This window comes from Nerophis lumbriciformis, linkage group LG27 (assembly GCF_033978685.3).
Source record: "Nerophis lumbriciformis linkage group LG27, RoL_Nlum_v2.1, whole genome shotgun sequence".
Taxonomy (NCBI): domain Eukaryota; kingdom Metazoa; phylum Chordata; class Actinopteri; order Syngnathiformes; family Syngnathidae; genus Nerophis; species Nerophis lumbriciformis.
The window spans coordinates 14483370-14509964 of record NC_084574.2 but is presented as its reverse complement, the minus strand read 5'-3'; the positions used below and the strand labels follow the sequence as shown (position 1 = coordinate 14509964).

The window sequence follows — 26595 nt, the reverse complement described above, 5'->3', positions numbered from 1 at the left end:
GCCTGATCTACTAAGACAATATAAAATTGTGTGTACTATTAGTGGGCGTGTTGCATGACTGAGACTAAGACTGCATATACAATTAATAACTGGTGCAGACCGGCCTATTAAAATGAGGTTTTTGCTTTCACAATGGAGACACTCGTTTACTGCACATTCATGTTATCATGCGCCTACCTGTGATGTTTTGCTGTTTTGACATATTCCACATTTTATTGGCATTTTAGAAGCAGTCCCGCAGTGCATCTCCAAAACCTAAAACCAGTGAAGTTGGCACGTTGTGTAAATGGTAAATAAAAACAGAATACAATGATTTGCAAATCCTTTTCAATCTATATATTCAATTAAATATACTGCAAATACAAGATATTTAAAGTTCAAACTTAGAAATGTTATGTTTTTGGCAAATATTAGCTCCTTTGGAATTTGATGCCTGCAACATGTATCAAAAAAGCTGGCACAAGTGGCAAAAAAGACTGAAAAAGTTGAGTAATGCTCATGAAACACTTATTTGGAACATTCCACAGGTGAACAGGCTAATTGGGAACAGGTGGGTGCCATGATTGGGTATAAATGCAGCTTCCATGAAATGCTCAGTCATTCACAAACAAGGATGGGGCGAGGGTCACCACTTTGTGAACAAATGCGTGAGCAAATTGTCGAACAGTTTAAGAACAACATTTCTCAACGAGCTATTGCAAGGAATTTAGGAATGTATTCACCATTTAAGGTCTGTAATATCATCAAAAGGTTCAGAGAATCTGGAGAAATCACTGCACGTAAGTGGCAAGTGACTGTCGATCCCTCAGGCGGTACTGCCTCAAAAAGCGGCATCAGTGTGTAAAGGATATCACCACATGGGCTCAGGAACACTTCAGAAAACAAATGTCAGTAACTACAGTTTGTCGCTACATCGGTGAGTGCAAGTTAAAACTCTACTATGCAAAGTGAAAGCCATTTATCAACAACACCCAGAAATGCCGCCGGCTTCGCTGGCCCCGAGCTCATCTAAGATGGACTGATGCAAAGTGGAAAAGTGTTCTGTGGTCTGATGAGTCCACATTTCAAATTGTTTTTAGAAACTGTGGACGTCGTGTCCTTCGGACCAAAGAGGAAAAGAACCATCCGGATTGTTATAGGCGCAAAGTTCAAAAGTCAGCATATGTGATGGTATGTGGGTGTATTAGTGCCCAAGGTATGGGTAACTTACACATCTGTGAAGGCACCATTAATGCTGAAAGGTACATACAGGTTTTGGAGCAACATATGTTGCCATCCAAGCAACGTTAACATGGACGCCCCTGCTTATTTCAGCAAGACAGTGCCAAGCCATGTGTTACCACAGTGTGGCTTCATAGTGAAAGAGTGCGGGGACTAGACTGGCCTGTCTGTAGTCCAGACCTGTGTAGTACAGAAATGTGTAAGAAGACCAAAATTGAACAACTTAAGCTGTACATCAAGCAAGAATGGGAAATAATTCCACTTGAAAAGCTTAAAAAATTGGTCTCCTCAGTTCCCAAACGTTTACTGAGTGTTGTTAAAAGGACACAAACGGTAACACACCTTTTCAGTCTCTGCGTCGGTGTTACGACTATGTAAGTTTGTTGTATACAAAACATTATGGCCGTTAGCAAAGAAAAATCCATAGATTAGCCGCATCTTTGTATAAGACGCAGGGTTCAATGCTCAGAAAAAATGTAGTGGCTTATAGTCCGGAAAATACGTGTGTTGCTGTAAAATTGTGTATGTTGTGTAATCAATATGTAGCTTCTGTGAGGGATGGGGCCTAATTACCCCCTTGAGCCAAATTCCACACCATCATATTTGCTCTCAGCTTTGAAAATACCTTCATTCTAAAGTGAAGTGAAGTGAATTATATTTATATAGCGCTTTTCTCTAGTGACTCAAAGCGCTTTACATAGTGAAACCCAATATTTAAGTTACATTTAAACCACTGTGGGTGGCACTGGGAGCAGGTGGGTCAAGTGTCTTGCCCAAGGACACAACGGCAGTGACTAGGATGGCGGAAGTGGGATTCGAACCTGGAACCCTCAAGTTGCTGGCACGGCCACTCTACTAATCTACTTCACCTCCGCAGTAAAATTTTACACCCAAATCTGTTTCAAATGCACACAATCTTATGTTGAAGATGCACCATACCATAAAGAATAAAGAGGCCAGTTTAAACAGTTTGTTGGGTTGGCTGTCCCAAAGTCCCTTAAATAGGACACAGCATCAGACTATACACTCTATGTATCCTTGGTTAAAATATGTTAGTATGGCAGTCATTTAACTTATTTATGTGCATAAGAAATATCCTTTAAATATTAATCACGCTAAAAAAGGAAACACGTGGCTACTTATCAACACGACAACAGAGAGACCAGATGTATGTTTAGTACGAGGCGTGGTTTTGTTATTAATGATGTCAACCTCAGTATCATGCATCATCACCAGCGCGTCCCGCCGTCAAAAGTAAGAAAAGTGTGCTCAAGTTAAGGTTACAGCAGCTCTGTTCTGCTTTGTTTTAATGAAGAAGTTTTATTCACCCTATTCTTCTGCAGCTACTTTAGAAGTGCCCTTGGAAGGAAACCACTGGACCTCTAATTGCTCCGTTTCAGATGCTCAGTGCCCAGAAACGCATGACTGAACCAGCCTCTCGGATGGCTACCAAATGGAGTCCCAACCATGGCGAGTAAATAGCCACCATGCAAATGTAGATTTTTTTTTTTTCTTTCGTCTGTGGTTTGAAACTTAATATATTTTCACAACCAATTTAATGGGTAACTAACCATCATTTGGATGCCCTGGAAATTTACTGCGCTGTTATATGTCTTTACTCGCAGCCATAAACAAATCCATGATTGGAAGGTCCAAGGCAGGGCTGTCAACTGGTGGCCCGAGGACCGAATACGGCCCAGGAATGACACCATACCACACCCGAGTTGCAGCAAAGTCCTAAAAAACAGTTGTGTGCTCCTTTTGGAAAGGGAAACTTGGACGACTGTTAACACATTGGCAGATCCTTGCATTGACATAGCAAACTGTCAGGTTCAAACACTGATGACATCTATTAAACAAGACAGGAAGCAAGGAATTAAACAGAGACAGAATTCAATTTAGCTCAATTGAGGAGAAACGCGTAGACACTGTACCCTTGCACAGTGTCTCACCACGCTCTGACCAAAGATTGTACGCCTCCTCTTTTATTTGGAATTTCCCTGATTACATGGCAACAGCTGTTTCAAAGGGAGGGGGGTCGTAAACAGCCAATGCCCTCGGTCACAAAACGGTTTAAAGAAAAGGTGCCTGGAGGGGATTCAGGCCCTGCTTCCTCTCCGCTTTGTAGATCTCGGGTCAAGACAAAATCTTCCAGTGGATTACAATAGAAGAAAGAAACCGACGCCCTTATGTCGCTTCCCGTCCTACACAGTGGAGTTTTTCAAGCCCTTTGATTGGTAAGATCAAAGACAGCTTTTGTCTGCTCGCCGGGAACTCATTGAAACACAAAGTTTTGTGATAACTTAGATGCAATCATTCTGACACAAACATCCAAACTTGTCATTTACATAACTGAGGCGTTCCTCAAGGCGCCGGTTTAGGCACGCTGGTTCTCAGGAATGTACAAAATAAGACTAATAGGGATGGAAGATGTTCGGCCCACCTGTTCTTAGCTTTTTGGAAAAGAGGCCTCTAAAACCATTTTAGTTGAATATCCCTGGTCTAACGGGACATTTGGACCTCAATTTTACGTTGATTATATTCATGCCGTATCAAAAGATTTGGGATTGATCCCCTGTATCACATTTAACATTCACTCTTACCAAAGTGGCCTCACCTTTTCCTGGCCAGACATGCATATTACAATATTTTTACAACCTTAAAGGGGAACTGCACTTTTTTTGGAATTTCGCCTATCGTTCACAATTTTTTTTATGCATTCTTAATAATAAATAAAAGTCTTCTTACAGCGGAGCTAATGGGAGCTGCACTATTCCGCCCATAACATCCGATAAATACCCATTTAAAAAGCGCCAATGATATTCCATTTACATTTCCTGACTTGAATATTAACCAAGTATTAGTGATATTGTTATTATAAGTGCTAATGCAGACAAACTATTTATACCGGCGACATGATCACTACCCTGTGCGCCTGTGTTTACATCGTGGAGTTGTCTGCTGTTTCCTCGCTTCCCTGCTCCCTGTGAGTTTATTGTCGATCATAAATCATGCCTCCCACCTGAAAAGTAGATGGCAGAGGATATAATTTGACAAGTTGGGACACTTTCTCATCCATTTAGGATCTGGAACTGGCCAGGACGACAAAGAAAAAACGCTTGTTTCCGCCCACCTCGTTTCTTCGCGAGGATTTTGAGACGTTCTTCACCTAAATGCGAATATATGAACATCCTAGCAGTCTGCATCGTAATGACAGCAGACCTTGTACAGAAAGTGATGTTTTATTACGTTTGTTGGCTCTCATAAAGTCTGCACTTAGCAGAAATCAGTAATTATGAAAAAAAAAATGCTTAAAATGATAAAAAAATACGTAAATATTAAATGTTATTATTATAAATGTGCCAGTTTCTACATTACATATATGCGCACATCATGTATATAAAACCATAATGGAGGTGTTTGGATGTTTTTTTAGGGGCTCTATGGGCACAATTAAACGGCTCTCATAGGCTCCATTGTAAGTGGAGTTTTGATCGAAGTTATTTAATATTTAGAAAGCATTAAAAAAATAGAAAATCCATATGTCACCATGTCTTTCATAATGATTGTGAACAATAGGCAAAATTCCCCAAAAAAGTGCAGTTCCCCTTAAAACTAAGAAAACATATCTGCCGTTGTTTTGTTAAACAATATATAATGAGTTGCTCAAATTATATCAAGAGCGTGTATTTTCTTTGTCCTACAGAAGTATATAGTCTAATTTTAAGCTTGATAGAGCAAAATGAAACTATAATTTGCCTTTGCCCCAATACAAACTGGCCTTCTTCAATCTAAAATGCTGATATCCATTGTGAATGCCTTCATTGTGATGAATATAATATATGGTTGAGCTATTACTAACAATCAATAGCACTTAAACCGCTTCATTGATATTGAAGCCTGAACTGATTTACAAGCAGGGAGAACTTAAATCGAATAACAAACCTTCATAATGGATTTAAAGTGATATCGTCCCAACGTCCCCAGTGTTGTCCTGGTTCATATCCGAAGATTGGATTTGGATATCACACACACACACGCACACACACATTCTTGTATTTTGTTACGTTCCTGACACCTGAGAAAAATGCCTACCTCTGTAGGACCACCCTTTCTAGATACATAAAGATTTGTATTTACAACATTAATAATATATACATACTATGCAAATATAGAAAAGCTTGTTGTTTCACAAGAAAAAGGTCACAATTTCACAAGAAAAACTTTGAATTTTGGCAGTAGTATAACAAAAAGTCGTCATTTTACTCAACGCAAGTCAAAATGTTCCAAGAAAAACTGACCATTTGTGCAATGTTATGATAAAAGTTGGAATTTTACCCAATAACAGTCGCAATTTTACAAGAAAAGCTTAAAATGTTGGCAATTTTTTGAAAAGGGTCGTAATTTTACTCGAAAAAAGTCACAATTTTATTTTTTGGCAATATTCTAATAATAATTGGAATTTTACTTGGCAAAATTCTGACAAAAGTCATCATTTTACTCAAAAAAAAATTTCACTATTTTACAAGAACAACAAAAAAATTGCAATATTGTGATAAAAGTCAGCATTATATATGACACATGTCACCATTTTGCTTTAAAAAGTAATAATTTTATATAAGAAAGTCATAATTTTACGAGAAAATGTTGCAATATTACAGAAACAGAAAGAACATGAAAAAATTGTTCCCAATTTTACAAGAAAAAGGTCGACACATTGTGAGAAAAAGACTGCTTAAAAAAAAGTATATTTGAATTTTTTGTTTGTCATTTTTTTTTAATCTTCATTATTTACTTCAAGTTATTACAGTATGTCTCTATATACATATGTATTTATTGTTGTAATTAATTTTGGCCGAAGAGGGAAGATTTCAATTTCTTACACACACTTGTTATTTCATATGTTGGCTAGAGGGGGGAGCACTTTTAAAACCGACACACAGTCAATTTGAAAAATCCCTCCTTTTTGGGACCACCCTAATTTTGATAGATTTCACCACCAGGGGTACAAATGAGACATTCTCTATCAGATACAATGGTTTTCCATATAATAATTTATGTCCTAACTTGTTCACCGGTCCTCATATGGAAGGTACTTTTCCTTGTTGATGTCTCAAAAAGGGTAGAAATACAAACACACACACACACACACACACACACACACACACACACACACTATGCTCTACTTCAGAGGAGTGCTGCATTGCAAAGTTTTAAAGGCCACATAACATATTACATGTTATGTTATATGTTATAAAATGTGCATTCACATCTTGCAAAAAATAAAAATAAAATAGTGATACTTTCCTCAAACACACAATAAGTTGCACATATTACATCAACTCTGGAAACAACAAACTCTCCAGGAGACGTGGACAGGAATCAGTTCCGTGCTGCACTCACGTTGCTGTCAGTTGGAATTAAGTGCACGCGGAAAATTGTTCTTGTTCTCTTCATTCGGACACAGGAAATGTCAAAACCATGTTAACGACTTAGGACTTCAAACTTTCACTTGCACGTGTTGTCCGATTTTAGAAGAGCAAGTAACGTGGCCAAGGAAACGGGTTTAGATTAGTCACATAAACAAAACTGCCTGTTTTCTAGACGAAAAAATAAAGTTTCACTATCATCAAATGTACAAACTTCCCGCATGGACATCATGTTCGTTATTGGAGTTCAATTTTCCATTGGCAAAAGTAGGTACTCCCAGGGACTACGAGGTACTATTTTGAGTACCAGGGGCTTCATGTATTGAGGTGGTCAAAACATTTGAATTTCAACAATGTAAAAAAGCTTGAGGCAAGGACAAAAAAAATTAAAAATATTCTGCCAATGCATTTAATAATTCATATTCATATTTGTGAGGATGTCTATTAATTTATGTAGATAGTCATTTTGCCACTAACTGCTGTCACAATGTGTTCCTTGGCCATGTCAGGCTGGCAGCACATTGGCACCACAGACCGGGTAGGAATGTCCCGACGTTGTGTCAAGTGTGGCTGCTACCGCAAGACACTCTCCCGGGTTGTGCAAAACCCAAAACCAGTGAAGTTGGCACATTGTGTAAATCGTAAAAAAAAAGAAGCAGAAAACTGATTTGCAAATCCTTTTCAACTTATATTAAATTGAATAGACATAGATATTTAATGTTCCAACTGAGAAACTTAATTTATTTTCGCAAATAATCATTAACTTAGAATATAATGGCAGGAACACATTGCAAAAAAAAGTTGGCACAGGGGCATTTTTACCACTTTTAACAACACTCAGTAAACATTTGGGAACTGAGGAGACCAATTTTTTAAGCTTTTCAGGTGGAATTATTTCCCATTCTTGCTTGATGTACAGCTTAAGTTGTTCAACAGTCCGGGGGTCTCCGTTGTCATATTTTAGGCTTCATATTGCGCCACACATTTTTAACGGGAGACAGGTCTGGACTACAGGCAGGCCAGTCTAGTACTCGCACTCTTTTACTATGAAGCCACGCTGTTGTAGCACGTGGCTTGGCATTGTCTTGCTGGAATAAGCAGGGGCGTCCATAATAACGTTGCTTGGATGGCAACATATGTTGCTCCAAAACCTGTATGTACCTTTCAGCATTAATGGTGCCTTCACAGATGTGTAAGTTACCCCTGTCTTGGGCACTAATACACCCCCATACCATCACAGATGCTGGCTTTTGAACTTTGCGGTAATAACAATCCGGATGGTTCTTTTCCTCTTTGGTCCGGAAGACACAACGTCCACAGTTTCCAAAAACAATTTGAAATGTGGACTCCTCAGACCACAGAACACTTTTCCACTTTGCATCAGTCTATCTTAGATGAGCTCGGGCCCAGCAAAGCCGGCAGCGTTTCTGGGTGTTGTTGATTAAATGGCTTTCACTTTGCATAGTAGAGTTTTAACTTGCACTTACAGATGTATCGGCAAACTGTAGTTACTGACAGCGGAATTCTGAAGTGCTCCTAAGCCAATGTGGTGATATCCTTTACACACTGATGTCGCTTTTTGATGCAGTACCACCTGAGGGATCGAAGGTCCGTAATATCATCGCTTACGTGCAGTGATTTTTCCAGATTCTCTGAACCTTTTGATGATATTACGAACCGTAGATGTAGAAATCACTAAATTCTTTGCAATAGCTCATTGACAAATGTTGTTCTTAATCTGTTAAAAAAAATGTGTTACGCATTTGTTCACGAAGTGGTGACCCTTCACCCCATCCTTGTTTGTGAATGGCTGAGAATTTCCTGGAAGTTGCTTTTATACCCTCATGTTCACTTGTGGGATGTTCCAAATAAGTGTTTGATGAGCATTCCTCAACTTTGTCAGTCTTTTTTGCCACTTGTGCCAGCCTTTTTGAAACATGCTGCAGGCATCAAATTCCAAATGAGCTCATATTGGCAAAAAATAACAACGTTTTCCGGTTCGAACCTTAAGTATCTTGTCTTTGCAGTCTATTCAATTGAATATAAGTTGAAAAGGATTTGCAAATCATTGTATTCTCTTTTTATTTACGATTTACACAACGTGCCAACTTCACTGGTTTTGGGGGGGTGGGGGGGGTTACCCACATGTGCGGTCCTCTCCAAGGTTTCTCATAATCATTCACATCGACGTCCCACTGGGGTGAGTTTTTCCTTGCCCTTATGTGGGCTCTGTACCGAGGATGTCGTTGTGGCTTGTGCAGCCCTTTGAGACACTTGTGATTTAGGGCTATATAAATAAACATTGATTGATTATAATAAATCAAGCAATCAAACAACAGTCCAAGACTCTTGGATCCTTTTTGATAGTGCTGGCATTTTTAAATGTAAAAGATCGCATTCAACCAAATATTACATACTTTTCACGTGAAATTCTAATCTGGCTGTGAGCAGGCTCCTGTATGAACACATTTTGTTGTAAATTACACATATTATATTAATATTGGGGATCAGAGTCACCCACCTCTTCTAAAGTTTTACGTCTCATTGCAGCAACTATCTTTTAAAACAGTAATTTTGCATACATGTGAATTTTTACTTGCTACAATATTTTCTGGATTTGAATGTATGTTTATTTTTAGTAGGAAATCCACGCTACTCTTATTACATGAGGCCCCCGGCCCGCCAGGGTCCCAACCTGTATTATATGGGTGAAGTGAACCCTACTGGTCTTTTCTTGGTCATTTTCCCATTGACAGTCCCGAATGAAGGTGAGTAGTGTTCTGTATGTAATAATTTCTATGACATTATGCTCCACGCGTTCTGTTTGTTTATAATCAAGAAAATGCTACAAACAGGAGCCAAATATCAAAGGAAACTAGGACCATCCATAAAAGGCACAGAAACATCAATAGTCATTTTTTGAATCAGAATGTCAATTTCCATCCTTTGGACTCAGCACCCAGCTCACCAAATCCGAGTCAATTTCAAGCTGTGCATCGGCACTGTACAGAAATCCGCGTCTCAGAAATGTGATCGCATAAAAAGCAGCTTGAAATGTCAAACCCCGGGAGAATGTCATCGAGTTGCTGATGTATCTCATCACTGGTGACCAGTAACACTAAGCGGCATAAAGAAAATTAACATTTCCACACTCAGTGGATGATGGTTACTGTCCTGTGTAAAAAAAAAAAAAAAAAAAAAAAGGCTCCTTTTAAACATTAGACCTGTACATAAATCACTGTTTGGAGTAAATTGCAGTAATCTACCTGCAGATGCTGGTTTAGTATTGTTGAGTGTTTTATCTTATGTACCTCAAACTTGAAAGATCATTTGTGTTAGAAATGGGATTAATGGCTCTATGAAGGGAGCTGTTCCATCAAAGAGTCGTTCAAAAGACTGGCTCATTGTTATACAGCAGGGATAACCCAAACTACGTCCCGAGTCCGGCCCACCAGCTGCCACAATCTGGCGGAATTGAATAAATATATATATATATATATATATATATATATATATATATATATATATATATATATATACATATATATATACCGTATTTTTCCGACTATAATTCGCAGTTTTTTTCATAGTTTATGAAAGTTGCATAATGTTTTTTTCCTTCTTTATTATGCATTTTCGCCAGGTGCGACTTATACTCCGGTGCGAATTATACTCCGAAAAATACGGTATATATATATATATATATATATATATATATATATATATATATATATATATATATATATATATATATATATATATATGTATGTATGTACTGTATGTATATGTATGTATGTATATATGTATGTATGTATGTATATATATATATATATATATGTATGTAAGTATATATATATGTGCATATATGTATGTATATATGTGCATATATGTATGTATGTATATACATATATGTATATGTATGTCTGCATATATACATATATGCGCAAATATGTATGAATGTACGTATGTATACATATATATGAATATATGTATGTATATATATACATATATATGTATAAGTGCATATATATACAGTATATGTATACATATATATATATATATATATATATATATATATATATATATATATATATATATATATATATATATATATTGTAAGCCAATGTGGCCCCCCCGGATCAAAAAGTTGTGAGGGGACCCCTGTTGTACAGTATTATTTATAAAAAATAAAAGTACAATTTTAAGTAGTTTTTATGAAGGAAATCATCACTAGCAGAAGTTGTTGAATAACATTTGAATAATTGCCACTTATTTATACACAATTTGTAGCAAATGAAAACGATTTAAAAAGATGATTATACATTTACTTGGGTTGTGTTTCCTATGTAAACATTCCATAAGGGGGTACCTTATCCCAATGATTTGACAGTGAAATTGTTATTTAGATTTTTCTTGCACCTGAGAAACTTTTTGGCACAATAAAAACTACACAGGCTAGAGATGTCCTTCATGCAAGTCAACTTAAACAAATTCCACACAACAATACAGGGGGAAAATGCTTACAAATGATACGTCTAGAATACTCTGTGTATAAAAAATGTAAATAAAAAAATTAAAAAAACAATTTGCAGAATATAGACAGTAAATGAAGTGAATGGAAAAGTGTACTACCCTACCTGGTGTGTGTATGTCTAAACCAGTCTATGTTGCGACATTCCTTTTGACTCTGGATCATTCTGTGGGGCTGTCAGACAGTGTGACTCCAGTCCAGTCAGGTGGAGCACAAATGAGGACAGCGCGGGCAATTTGCTAATCGGTTCTCGTCGTTCACATGAAAGAGACGTTCAAAAGTGATTCTCAAACTGTGCTACGTGTATCACCAGTGCTAGGCTGGCTCCATCTAGTGGTACGTCAAAGAATTACTTGATTAAAGTACAGTGTTTTATGTTCTTTTTACTTGTATTCCAACACGTGACTTCTTCCCGGAATTGACAAATAGTGGTGGTGAACCAATGTGGCTGTTGTACAGCAAGCAGCGCACACACTATTTGAGTGCACAAGGGTCCTGTATCTTCCTGCAAAAAGCAGATATGAGCAAGAAATCTAACTATGCAATGGAATGGATCCCTATACTTTATATAAAAAAAAGATTTGTTGAGTGATAAAGGATTATTCGTCGATGCAGTTCCCAAATATATCGAACTCAAGGCGCCATTCTACACGACAACACAGATGAAAACCTGGAAAAACATAGAGGTCTACAACTTCTGTGTGTGGCTGGGTCAAGGACATTGGTATCAAGACTCTCCCATATAAATTTGCATCGTTTTTTTCTCGGGTAAGGTTGCATTTCATGATTTTACTTCGCGTCTACAGCCATGTTTGTTGTTGTTGTTGTCAAAATAATAACTATGGATGTCAACATTGTGTACGTGCTGAAAGCTCTATTGATGATCGTTGCCTTTGGTAAAAGCTTAACTCGTTTAGGTTTTGCTCACATTTGCATTCTTTTATTCAGATTCGTCGAGTTGATTCTTCACGAAACACTCTACCAAAAATGTGTTTAAGGAATACAAACAATATCAAGATTGATATACTAAACGTTAAAAGTATATCAAACAAACTTTTACCAAAGCGATCACTGACAACTCATGCATTCTTAGACTCTGCTCCCATGGTCGTTGTTTTGTAAAATGTAGTTTTTTTCGTAAAACATTGTTGTTTCTTAAAATCTTGCACTCTTCCACCCTTCTTCATTACCTCTCGAGGAACTCTGAAGAAACATTTATCCCTTTCGCGATTTGAACGCTTCCAATTGCAAGTATAGTGCATTTTTCTTCAAGGAAGGCAAAATGGTGCCTAGTACCCATTGAGAACAGACACTGGCTTGACCACCACGCATATTCAATAAACTGGATGTGAGTCGGACATGACATCATTTAAATGTAAGCAGAATTTCTATCATGTGTAATGGTACAGTGGCCCAAAATATTCAATATACTTGTTAAATAAAACCTCTGCGTTGTTTTAATGAATACTTAGGCCTACTACGCTTTTATGGCGGTACTTGGAAAGCCAAGTTTTTTCTCAGATGGTACTTGATGAATACAGTTTGATTATTTGATTTGACTTTGATTTTTATTAAGGATCCCCATTAGCTGGTTGCCTCAACAACCCACTAGTCTTCCTGGGGTCCACAATTCAATACAATTACAAGTAAAAGCATATAATTATAACTACAAAATATAGAAAAAAATAAAAAATAAAAGCATCAATGAGAAAACAAGCAAACATTTTACAGTCATAAAATAATAATTACCATATAAATATAACTACACAATATAAAACCAAATAGATTATGATCTAGTTTCCAGTTTACATTTTGAACAGGAGTATATTACATTATACTGCCACTTAATTAGGTACCTAATGAGTCTAATGAGTTCAAATGAAAAATTAACTTTTCTCCACAAAACTGAAAAAGGGACTTAAGGAAAATCAGAGGTGTGAGCACCAGAACTGGGTGTAGTGTGGACAAATGGGGCCAATTATTTTCAATGTGTTTTTATTTTTGGACTTGTCTTAAAGGGGAACATTATCACAATTTCAGAAGGGTTAAAACCATTAAAAATCAGTTCCCAGTGGCTTATTTTATTTTTCGAAGTTTTTTTCAAAATTTTACCCACCACGCAATATCCCTAAAAAAAGCTTCAAAGTGTCTGATTTTAACCATCGTTATATATACCCGTCCATTTTCCTGTGACGTCACACAGTGATGCCAATACAAACAAACATGGCGGATAGAACAGCAAGCTATAGCGACATTAGCTCGGATACAGACTCGGATTTCAGCGGCTTAAGCGATTCAACAGATTACGCATGTATTGAAACGGATGGTTGTAGTGTGGAGGCAGGTAGCGAAAACGAAATTGAAGAAGAAACTGAAGCTATTGAGCCATATCGGTTTGAACCGTATGCAAGCGAAACCGACGAAAACGACACGACAGCCAGCGACACGGGAGAAAGCGAGGACGAATTCGGCGATCGCCTTCTAACCAACGATTGGTATGTGTTTGTTTGGCATTAAAGGAAACTAACAACTATGAACTAGGTTTACAGCATATGAAATACATTTGGCAACAACATGCACTTTGAGAGTGCAGACAGCCCATTTCAGGCGCGCTAAGAACATATTTTTCCACGATTTTAGCACTCAGGTTAACCATACCTAAATAGACACAAAATACTGCATTACACAAGACTACCCGAATGTACTCGAATGATTGAAAAAAATAAATGTATTTAAGCTAAATTATTGGTAAACACAGTTTATGTATAATAATTTACGTAAAATCGCGAGTAATGAATAAAGTTTTCATCAATTAATATATTCTGTAGACATACCCTCATCCGCTCTCTTTTCCTGAAAGCTGATCCGTCCAGTTTTGGAGTTGATGTCAGCATCTACTTTGAGTGTCGCAGGATATCCACACATTCTTGCCATCTCTGTCGTAGCATAGCTTTCGTCGGTAAAGTGTGCCGAACAAACGACTGACCATTTCGTCGGCTTTCCCCACAGCCTCGTATTTTGAACAAATGTCGTCCAATTTCTTGCCACTTTCGCATCTTTGAGCCACTGGTGCAACTTGAATCCGTCCCTGTTCGTGTTGTTACAGCCTCCGACAACACACCGACGAAAGTCAGAAAATGGCGCATTGCTTCCCAATGTGACGTCACGTTGTGACGTCATCGCTCCGAGAGCGAATAATAGAAAGGCGTTTAATTCACAAAAATTCACCCATTTAGAGTTCGGAAATCGGTTAAAAAAATATATGGTCTTTTTTCTGCAACATCAAGGTATATATTGACGCTTACATAGGTCTGGTGATAATGGTCCTCTTTAATCCTTTTGTATGTGTTTTTCAATTTTCTCAACTTTTTAAAAAAAAAAGTCTAACCAGGGACAAGGGTTGCAAATTAGCCTGTGGCTAGAAGTCCTTCGTACTTTGACATCGGTTACCTGTTCATTGTACTGTCCCTGTCAAATAAATACATAAATAAATTAGAAAATAAATAAAAACTGTCTGAATAATTATTAATAATAATAATAATAATAATTAACATTTTTAATATTTAATTGTGGTTGCCCATACTGTACAAGGTGTAAACTTTATGATTACTTTATGGGTTATACAGGATGTTTAATATGATGTTTCAAGAGTGTTTCCCGAATATAGTCGAGCTGTTCGGAAGAGGATTTTTTGTTGTTTATGAGAGATCAAATACTGCACAAAAAATATGGAACAAATACTTGAGTTTCCCAGAGAAAGGTATGACCAATGATACTGGTAAGAGCCAGGCATTGGATAATTACAGTCAGTCTGGGTTAGTTTGTGCCTCATCCTTCAATTAAAACGTGACACCTACCTGGTGGTTGTTTGAGCAGCTAGTCCTGGATAGTCCCACTCCTTAATGCTCCAGTCACATGCAGGATTCTCACAGGAATGAGGCAAAAATACCTTACCTACTGTACTGCTTGGGTGATTATGTTTTAGCATGGCAACAACCTTTTTAACCCTAACAATACATTTCTGAAACAAATACGTCCAAAACACAGCCAGTGGTAAAGGAAAATATGTCAATGTATCATACATACACTACTCACAAAATGTTATGTTCAACTTTCGGTGTGAAAGGAATAATTTTTTGGTGATTTATTGAGCTCTTTAGTACACTCAAAAACATGTCATGTCTCACAAGAGATTTGTACACTTTTTCCATCATGACGGGACACATGAATAGTGTTCTGTCAAGTGTCAAGTGTCCGGTTTCCAGGTCCCATTTTTTTGGGGGGGGGGGTTGGTCCCGTTTAATTTTTCATCGTTTTTTGGTTCTGATTCGGGACCTGTTTAGTTTGTCTATAGAAATGATTGATTGATTGAGACTTTTATTAGTAGGTTGCACAGTGAAGTAGATATTCCATACAATTGACCAGTAAATGGTAACAACCGAATAAGTTTTTCAACTTGTTTAAGTCGGGGTCTACTTAAATTGATTCATGATACAGATATATACTATCAGATATATACTTTCATCATAATACAGTCATTACACATGATAATCATCAGGGTATATACATTGAATTATTTACATTATATACAATCCGGGGTGTGAAGGGGGGGTTAGGTTTGGTTGTTATCATCAGTCATCAACAATTGAGAACAGAGAAATGGATATTGAAACAGTGTAGGTCTGACTTGGTAAGATATGTACAGCAAGTAGTGGACATAGAGAGAGAGAGAGAGAGAGAGAGATCAGAAGGCATAAGAAAAAGTATCTACATTTGATTATTAACAATCCGGGGAGGGTGTTAGTTTAGGGTTGAAGTTGCCTGGAGGTGTACTTTTAGTGCGGTTTTGAAGGAGGATAGAGATGCCCTTTCTTTTAAACCTGTTGGGAGTGCATTCCACATTGATGTGGCATAGAAAGAGAATGAGTTAAGACCTTTGTTAGATCGGAATCTGGGTTTAACGTGGTTAGTGGAGCTCCCCCTGGTGTTGTGGTTATTGCGGTCATTTACGTTAAGGAAGTAGTTTGACATGTACTTCGGTATCAGGGAGGTGTAGCGGATTTTAACGACTAGGCTCAGTGCAAGTTGTTTTACTCTGTCCTCCACCCTGAGCCAGCCCACTTTGGAGAAGTGGGTAGGAGTGAGGTGTGATCTAGGGTGGAGGTCTAGAAATAATCTGACTAGCTTGTTCTGGGATATTCAGAGTTTAGATTTGAGGGTTTTGGAGGTGCTAGGGTACCAGGAGGTGCATGCGTAATCGAAAAAGGGTTGAACGAGAGTTCCCGCCAGAATCCTCATGGTGCTTTTGTTGACCAGAGAGGAGATTCTATAGAGAAATCTCGTTCGTTGGTTGACTTGGTTGACATTTTATCACAGGAAAGATTAGCCTCTAGAATGGAACCTAGGTAGGTGACCTCATCTTTCCTGGTGATAACAATGTTACCCACTTTTATAGTGAAGTCATTGACTTTCTTAAGGTTGATGTGGGACCCAAACAGGATGGATTCCGTTTTACCCAAGTGTATGGATAGCTTGTTGTCAGCGAACCAGGTGCATGTTCTACAGCAGGGGTGCTCATTACGTCGATCGCGATCTACCGGTCGATCTCGGAGGGTGTGTCAGTCGATCACCAGCCAGGCATTAAAAAAATTGTCCTAAAAATGAGCGATCATAAATATTCACTATGACGTCACTTTCGTCACTTGATTGACATTCACGGCACCAGAGGGTCTTCTGAGATGCTGCTGGCTGCTGCCAGCTCATTAAAATTACCGACTGGAAGGCGAGAAACACTTTATTTCAACAGACTCTGGCGCCGTACCTGTCGTCAAAACTCCAAAGACCGACTGCACAGTTGCACAATAAAAGCTCTGCTTCATCCTGCCTGTGCTACCAAAATAAGAGTCTCAGAAAGCTGGCGTGCACAAGCTAGCAAGCTACGGAGTTTGCCGACAATGTATTTCTTGTAAAGTGTATACAAAGGAGTACGGAAGTTGGACAAATAAGATGCCAAAAACCAACCACTTTCATGTGGTATTGGACAGAAAGGAGGACTTTTTTTCTCCTCCATTCGAAAATGCGGACGTTATCATCACTACTGTCTGATTCCAATCAATGCAAGTCATCACAATAAGGTAATACACCAACTTATATTCTTGTCTTCATGAAAGAAAGGAATCTATATGTGTTATCTTGTATTATCTTTAAACACCTGTAACTTGTTAACAATATTAACTATATGTGTTAAACATGCTTGTATTATCTTTAACTACCTTTAACTTGTTAACAATATTAACTATATGTGTTAAACATGCTTGTTTTATCTTTAACCACCTTAAAGCTGTTAACAATAATAACTATATGTGTTAAACATGCTTGTATTATCTTTAACCACCTTTAAGTTGTTAACAATATTAACTATATGTGTTAAACATGCTTGTTTTATCTTTAACCACCTTTAAGTTGTTAACAATATTAACTATTTGTGTTAAACATGCTTGTATTATTTTTAACCACCTTTAACTTGTTAACAATATTAACTATATGTGTTAAACATGCTTGTTTTATCTTTAACCACCTTTAAGTTGTTAACAATATTAACTATTTGTGTTAAACATGCTTGTATTATTTTTAACCACCTTTAACTTGTTAACAATATTAACTATATGTGTTAAACATGCTTGCATTATCTTTAAACACCTTTAACTTGTTAACAATATTAACTATATGTATTAAACATACTTGTATTATCATTAAACACCTTTAATGTATTAACAATATTAACTATATGTGTTAAACATGCTTGCATTATCATTATACACCTTTAACTTGTTAACAAAAACATATATTTCATAAATAAGTAAAATTATATATATGAATGAGGTAGATCCCCACAACTTGATCAATTGAAAAGTAGCTCGCCTGCAGAAAAAGTGTGAGCACCCCTGTTCTACAGAGTTCAGCACTGAGGATTTTCTCCACCTGTGACTTGTCCTTGTCTGATACCAGAATGTGTCGCGGGGCCAATACAAATTGAGCTGCGGGCCGCAAATGGCCCCCGGGCCGCGCTTTGGGCACCCCTGCATTACTAGAACCTACAAGGTGAGTGTCACAAAGTATACACCGACACTGAAACATCCACTCCACTGGCCAATAATATCTCACAAGTGGGTGTCGTGCACCGCGCTCGAAAATGACCAGGAACTATAACGGCATGGTGTTAGAGGAGTAAGGAGAGAGGAGACAAGTGTCGCTTCTTTTCCTCTCTTCATCCACTCAGACCTTGGGAGAGAATCCGCCCCGTCCGCCCGTTCTGTCCCATTATTCGAGCATCCCACCGACGCACACAGCAGCTCTGTGCAAGGCAAGCGCTATTGAAATTCACCCCACGCACTGAATTGACACACCACGGCCACCAGCATCTCTATAAAGAGTGGGTTAAGAGTGGGAACCAAGCATATTTACGCAAGACAAAATCCAGCACCCGGAGCACGGTGCATCCCATAACTCTGTCCCCCACCCCCGGGGGGGGCGAGCGCATACCGCCAGGCTGAGCGTCTTACCTTGAGCGCCTCTATATCCAAAGATGCGGAGCGTTCCATGGGGAGGGTGAACCACTCTGGGTCCCGCAAAGGAAGTCCCAGGCGACGACTTGAATAAAAGGAGGACTGTATATCAATGTAATCTGGGGCGCCAAAAAAAAAAAAAAAAAAAAAAAAAAAGTTATTTACAGTCTGAACCTCTCCTGGATCATCATCATCATCGATGTGGTCCAGCAGTCTTCCCCGAAAGCGTGGATGCAAGCCGGGGCTGACTCGCACACTTCTTCTCGCCCCCTTTTTTTTTGGTGTCAGTTACATCTGAGTTTAAAAAAAATAATTTTTAAAAATCCAAAATACAAAAAATGACCCTCTCCGGTCGGGTCCGGTGATGACTGTCGTTAAATCCGTTAAATGTTCGCGTAGCAGCAACGAAGAAGATGAAGAAGAAGATGAAGAAGAAGAAGAAGAAGAAGAGTCGGGAAGAAGATGATGTCGACTCTTTAGCAAGCATGCGGCAAACCGCCAGAGATAGCGGCTCTCACTGATAGAAGAGGAAAGAGAACAGAAGGTGTGTGTGTGAGGGGGAGAGAGAGAGGGGGAGAGAGAGAGAGAGAGAGAGAGAGAGAGAGAGAGAGAGAGAGAGAGAGAGAGAGAGAGAGAGAGAGAGAATATGATGGGAGGATGTGAGTTGGGAGTCAAGAGTGCAGATGGACAGGCTGGCTTATGCTGTGCATCATTGCAGTGTGTGTGTGTGTGTGTGTGTGTGTGTGTGTGTGTGTGTGTTCTTGTATTTCTACCCTTCTTGAGACAGCAACAAGGCAAAGTACCTTCCATATGAGCAGGGGCGCCGAAAAGGGGGGGTAAAGGAGACGGATTCTAGGGGCCCACGATGGAGGGGGGCCCAGAGAGGCCCCTAATGATGATGAAATCATAATACAGAAAATATAATGGCACTGTGTTGGGGGCCCTGTAAAGATTATTTTCATGGGGCCCAAAATCCCTAGCGGCGCCCCTGCATATGAGTACCGGTGCACAAGTTAGGACGGCCAAATACTACAGTCTGTGAACCAGGGGCGTCACTAGCTTTTAAGGACAGGGGGGGCTTTGCCCCCAGGAGATGCACAGGATGCGAGCGAATGTTACGCACGAGCACAAAACTTCACAAACGGCTAACAAAGACTTAGAAATTATTCATTGTTATTGTCATTATTTTTAAAAAATGCACGGGACGAAATGAAATGCTCCCCGGGACGATGGCTTTTAACCATATATTTTCTTTTTCTTTTTATGTATTTATTCATTTTACATTTTATATTAAATGTCTTGGTTTTTCCTCCCTCTGAAAATCCTATTAAATGTTTAACAAGCCATCCTATAATAATAAAACAGCTATTAATGTAACAATACAATAAAACAAATATATTTAATGATGTTGTTTTCATTATTTTAACAATAGGCTTATGTATATTACTTTATATAGATTCTACAAGAAACACAAAACTTAAAAAATAAATGATTTACAATTGCACACACAAGGTTTTGTGCAGCTTCACTCATTGTAAAGGAAGATAATGTGCTTCGTACACCTGCAGGACCGCAAGCAAGGTCGCAGAGAAAATGCGGGCTGGAATTTGAGTGATGTGGGCATTTTCTATATGAACAAGTGGAATGGATTGGATACCGACGCACGAAAGGGGCTCTCTACCTTACGCTACGAAGTGAGGGGAAACTGAGTGAATAATAACAGGTTATATGATTATTTATTTAAACTCATATTTGGGCCACTTTATAATGAATATGTCGGCATTTATTTGTAAAAAAAAACAAAAAAAAAACAAATTATTTAGGGGGGCTTAAGAATATTTTAGGGGGGCTTGAGCCCCCCTAAAATAGGCCTAACAACGCCAATGCTGTGAACATTGCTCCAAAGTCAGGATTTGTTGTTGATTTAATTGTATAGCTATACCGGGGCGGTATAGCCATACTTGCCAATGGGGATGTCCGATAATGGCTTTTTGCCGATATCCGATATTCCGATATTGTCCAACTCTTTAATTACCGATACCGATATCAACCGATATATGCAGTCGTGGAATTAACACATTATTATGCCTAATTTGGACAACCAGGTATGGTGAAGATAAGGTACTTTAAAAAAAAATTAATAAGATAAGATGAATAAATTAAAAACATTTTCTTGAATAAAAAAGAAAGTAAAACAATATAAAAACAGTTACATAGAAACTAGTAATTAATGAAAATGAGTAAAATTAACTGTTAAAGGTTAGTACTATTAGTGGACCAGCAGCACGCACAATCATGTGTGCTTACGGACTGTATCCCTTGCAGACTGTATTGATATATATTGATATATAATGTAGGAACCAGAATATTAATAACAGAAAGAAACAACCCTTTTGTGTGAATGAGTGTGAATGAGTGTAAATGGGGGAGGAAGGTTTTTTGGGTTGGTTCACTAATTGTAAGTGTATCTTGTGTTTTAAAAAAGAACAAAACAAAAAAAAACGATACAGATAATAAAAAAACCGATACCGATAATTTCCGATATTACATTTTAACTCATTTATCGGCCGATAATGTCGGACATCCCTACTTGCCAACCCTCCCGATTTTCCCGGGAGACTCCCGAATTTCAGTGCCCCTCCCGAAAATCTCCCAGGGCAACCATTCTCCCGAATTTCTCCCGATTTCCACCCGGGCAACAATATTGGGGGCGTGCCTTAAAGGCCCTGCCTTTAGCGCCCTCTCTCACCTGAAAAGGAGACTATTATATATGTCTCCGTTATCCATAGGTTTATCTATAACCCATAAAGTAGGCAGGCACGGAGCTATTTCTCAGCGTGTGTTTATTCCAGCCGGCACGTTAATACACTGACACACAACATCCGGATTCCCATCATGCATTGCTTCAACACTACGGCAAGTAGTGATGTCCAAAAACATAACAGAGACGAAGCAGAAGAACGAAGAAGAGACATGGCGACGACGAGTAAGAAGAAGAAGTACGCTTGCAAGTTCCAAAATCCATCCATCCATCCGTCTTCTTCCGCTTATCCGAGGTCGGGTCGCGGGGGCAGCAGCCTAAGCAGGGAAGCCCAGACTTCCCTCTCCCCAGCCACTTCGTCCAGCTCTTCCCGGGGGATCCCGAGGCGTTCCCAGGCCAGCCGGGAGACATAGTCTTCCCAACGTGTCCTGGGTCTTCCCCGTGGACTCCTACCGGTCGGACATGCCCTAAACACCTCCCTAAGGAGGCGTTTGGGTGGCATCCTGACCAGATGCCCGAACCGGTTCCAAAATGATTGGAAAAAAATAATTTCAGTTCATCCAGGACAGCTCGAAGGGGAAGGGGTATGCTGCCTGCACATTTTGTAGATCATACTTCTCCATTGAACACGGTGGACGAACGGATATACTCATTCATGAACGGATTATTTATATATATATATATATATATATATATATATATATATATATATATATACATATATAAGAAATACTTGAAAATATATACAACCCCCGCTACCCCCCACCCCATCTCCCGAATTCGGAGGTCTCAAGGTTGGCAAGTATGGGTAAAGCTCGGTTGGTAGAGTGGCCCTGCCAGCAACTTGAGGGTTCCAAGTTCGATCCCCGCTACCGCCATCCTAGTCACTACCGTTGTGTCCTTGGGCAAGACAATTTACCCACCTGTTCCCAGTGCCACCCACACTGGTTTAAATGTAACTTAGATATTGGGTTTCACTATGTAAAAGCACTTTGAGTCACTAGAGAAAAGCGCTATATAAATATAATTCACTTCACTTCACTTCACTTCACATCACTTGTAAGGGTACAGCGGGAGAAGGAGACGGCAGTGAGAGAGTGACGCCGTTCGCTGTCGGCGTGTTTATTCACAGCTTGGAAAGTAAGTGAGGTGTGTGCGTAATCCAAATAGATGAGGTGGGACTATGTGTGGCAATTATATGTGAGTGGTTACCAGCGGGTGTTGAAGGTGCGTGTTGAAACCGAGGCGGAGGTCCAAAGAGGGAAAGGCTGGCTCGGAAGTCCAAAGACAGGACTGGAGCAAGGCGTTGTGGTGGAGATCCAGGGAGGCAGCAGAGAGTCCAGAGGGGATCCGGGAAGACGAGACACACAGCTCGACAACGGGGGAGGCAGATGGGAAGCTGGATGTCAACACAAGACAGGACAAGAATGAGCACGGCGGGGAGAGAACGTAGAGAGCGGTAATGCACACGCAGAGAAGGCTGGAGACGTAATTGGCTTACTGTACAGGTACGAGTAGCTACGTTCTGGCACCGGATCTCAAGCTGCGCTGCTTTATGAAGGCTGATCGCTCAGCATGGGCAGGTGTGTTGATTGCGGATTGTCTGCAGCCGCATAACAGGGTAAAACCTTGTTATGGGAGAGTAATATAAAGATAAAACAATCACATATACAGTCGTGGTCAAAAGTTTACATACACTTGTAAAGAACATAATGTCATGGCTGTCTTGAGTTTCCAATCATTTCTACAACTCTTGTTTTTATGTGATAGAGTGATTGGAGCACATTTGTGTTGGTCACAAAAACCATTCATGAAGTTTGGTTCTTTTATGAATTTATTTTGGGTCTACTGAAAGAGTGAATGCCCATGGGCGCACAGCAGGAGGAGAAGCAGCAGGAGTGTGACCCATAACATTAATGTGCATACAAAAGTAAACATTGACAGGTGCAAAGGCAGCAATATATGATAAAACAATATGGCAGCCAAAGAAGGACTTCCCTATTCATCCCCGAAAAAACCCGCCAGGTGAACAGCTGATTTTATGACTTCCGGTGCTGACGTAAGACAACCCGCGTCCCATATGTGACCATAGGATGAACATATAGACTGTATGGCCAAAAGTATTTGGCCACCTGCCTTGACTCACATATGAACCATCCCATTCCTAACCCATAGGGTTCAATATAATTTTGCAGCTATTACAGCTTCAACTCTTCTGGGAAGGCTGTCCACAAGGTTGCGGAGTGTGTTTATAGGAATTTTCCACCAATCTTCCAAAAGCGCATTGGTGAGGTCACACGCTGATGTTGGTCGAGAAGGCCTGGCTCTCAGTCTCCGTTCTAATTCATTCCCAAAGGTGTTCTATCAGGTTCAGGTCAGGACTCTGTGCAAGCCAATCAAGTTCATCCACACCATACTTTGTCATCCATGTCTTTATGGACCGTTCTTTGTGCACTGGTGCACAGTCACGTTGGAAGAGGAAAGGGCCCGCTCCAAACTGTTCTCACAAGGTTGGGAGCATGGGATTGTCCAAAATGTTTTTGTATCCTGGAGCATTTAAAATGTCCTTTCACTGGAAATAACGGGCCAAGCCCAACTCCTGAAAAACAACCCCACACCATAATTCCTCCACCACCAAATTTCACACTGAGCTCCTGAGGGCGGCCCATTCTTTCACAAATGTTTGTAGAAATGTCTAAGTGCTTGATTTTATACACCTGTGGCCAGGCCAAGTGATTAGGACAGCTTATTCCGATCATTTGGATGGGTGGCCAAATACTTTTGACAGTGAGAGGACAACCAGAGCGCCAGAAGGAACCTTGCAATTGTGCAAATCCACATCTCACCTTTAAAAAATAACATTTCACGTTAAATAAATGTCTCCAATTGCCTGCAGGTTGACATTTTAACGAGTGCCTTACAAGTGGTTGGAATAGTCTTATTAGCTCGTGAGCAATCAAGCTTCATTACAGCCACCATACAAAGGTGTCCTTATCATGTGTGCGATAGGCTTTGCTAATCTCATAGGGGTTAAACGCATCCAATTGTACAATTAGAGCGGTTCACTTATACAGTATTTCTCACTTCATCTTCCTTGTGCATAAAGTGTTGCTGCTTGCGGACCACCACATCATTTATAGAATTATTTATAGGAGAGCAAAACCTTATAAACAATATATTGATTTTTTTTTTTCACATTATATTTTTAAAGTAGAGTAGCAGTAAGGGGAGAATATAACCTCTGCCAATTTTAAAATAAAGTTTTCAAAAATCTGGAGTGCATATGTAAATGTACACAGTGGCCAGGGTTAGTTTCCGCAATCAGCAGTGCGTGCTCCGACCAGAATGTGGCAGTAGATGTCCGCCACACGCAATCAAAAGAGGTCGCAGTCCTGCTAACAGGCACGAGACGTGGTAATTAGTTGACAACATAAGTCAGCAGGAAATAGCAACCCTCGCTCCATCCATCCGTTTCCTGGACCAATTATCCCCCTCAGGGTCAAGGCAGGTCAGGCTGTCTCAGCTGACGTAGGGGGAAAGGTGGACTACACCCTGGACTGACTGCCAGTCAATAACAGTCAATCCAGAAAGAATTTAAAGCACTTTGTTTTTTCCAACATTTCGTTTTATATAAAAATGGAATTCACTCATATTTGTCCTCAAAATTATACACACAATTACTCATAACAGGGTAAAACCTTGTCATGGGAGATATTTTTGCAAACAAAATATAAAGATAAAACAATCACATCTACAGTCGTGGTCAAAAGTTTACATACACTTGTAAGGAACATAATGTCATGGCTGTCTTGAGTTTCCAATCATTTCTACAATTCTTATTTTTTTGTGATAGAGTGATTGGAGCACAAGTTTGGTTCTTTTATGAATTTATTATGGGTCTACTGCATACTTGCCAACCCTCCCGGATTTTCCGGGAGACTCCCGAAATTCAGCGCCTCTCCCGAAAACCTCCCGGGACAAATTTTCTCCCGAAAATCTCTCGAAATTCAGGCGGACCTGGAGGCCAAGCCCCCTCCAGCTCCATGCGGACCCTCCAGGTCAATGTTGTTGTAATATATTGAGTTGGAGGCAATAAACAGCGAGGGGATGAAGTACGTCTCTTTACTGTAGACTTCAGAACAGACTCACACACTTGATGTCAGGTGCGCAACACCACGTAAATCGTTGGCCAACCAAAAAGTAACCCTACTTTTTAGTACGCTATAGCCAACATTCACCAGGAGATGGCAACAGACAAACATAGATCACTCCATTACATTCCTCCCCTTTTAGAATTGCAGAAGTTACTCAAAATAAATAAACAACCCAACCAAAAAATGCAGCAGCTCAATTAAAAACCTGTACTTAAGCCACATTCTTCTTTTTTTTTTTTTTTTTTTAGTACTGAACTCTTAACCCTCATTTGTAAACAATAACATGCTTATTATACAAACAGTATTTGTACACCTTTAACACAGATTTTTATACTGTCTTCAGAGATTCCGTTTTTTTGGTGGTACTCGAAACCTTTCTGGGTACCTGCGAAAGGGTGTTCAGCATGGTTAGAAAAATAGTGACAGAGAATAGAACAAGGATGGACAATTCAACCCTTAACTCAACAATGAGTAGATGAGTGTTATGTGTGTGTATATGTGTAAATAAATGAACACTGAAATTCAAGTATTTATTTTATTTATATATATATACATATATATATATATATATATATATATATATATATATATATATAATAAAATAAATATATATAGCTAGAATTCACTGAAAGTCAAGTATTTCTTATATATATATATATATATATATATATGAAATAAATAAATAATATAATATATAAATATACTCCTCCACTCTTAGCCACGCCCCCAACCACGCCCCCGCCCCACCCCGACCACGCCCTCCCACCCCCCACCTTGGAGGTCTCAAGGTTGGCAAGTATGTCCATGAAAGACATGTGTTTTCCTATAATCCTGCTTACCTTTGGCCTTATCTTACTTTCACAATTAGTCGCCATCTATCTTCCCTTTCTGATCACCACTCTAGTAGTTCACCATATGAAGGAGCTCGAGTGTC

The 26595-nt window shown here is 39.2% G+C and overlaps 1 protein-coding gene across 1 annotated transcript in view; it reads right to left on the bottom strand.

The window, feature by feature from the left end:
* LOC133570123 (zeta-sarcoglycan) overlaps positions 1–19182 on the bottom strand; it is a 783896-nt gene extending 764714 nt beyond the window's left edge. Inside the window, exon 1 of the mRNA XM_061922813.2 lies at positions 18744–19182. Coding sequence (XP_061778797.1) covers positions 18744–18782 — 39 coding nt within the window. The 5' untranslated portion in view covers positions 18783–19182. The remainder of the gene's footprint in view (positions 1–18743) is intronic.
* Between the last annotated feature and the right edge of the window lie 7413 nt (positions 19183–26595).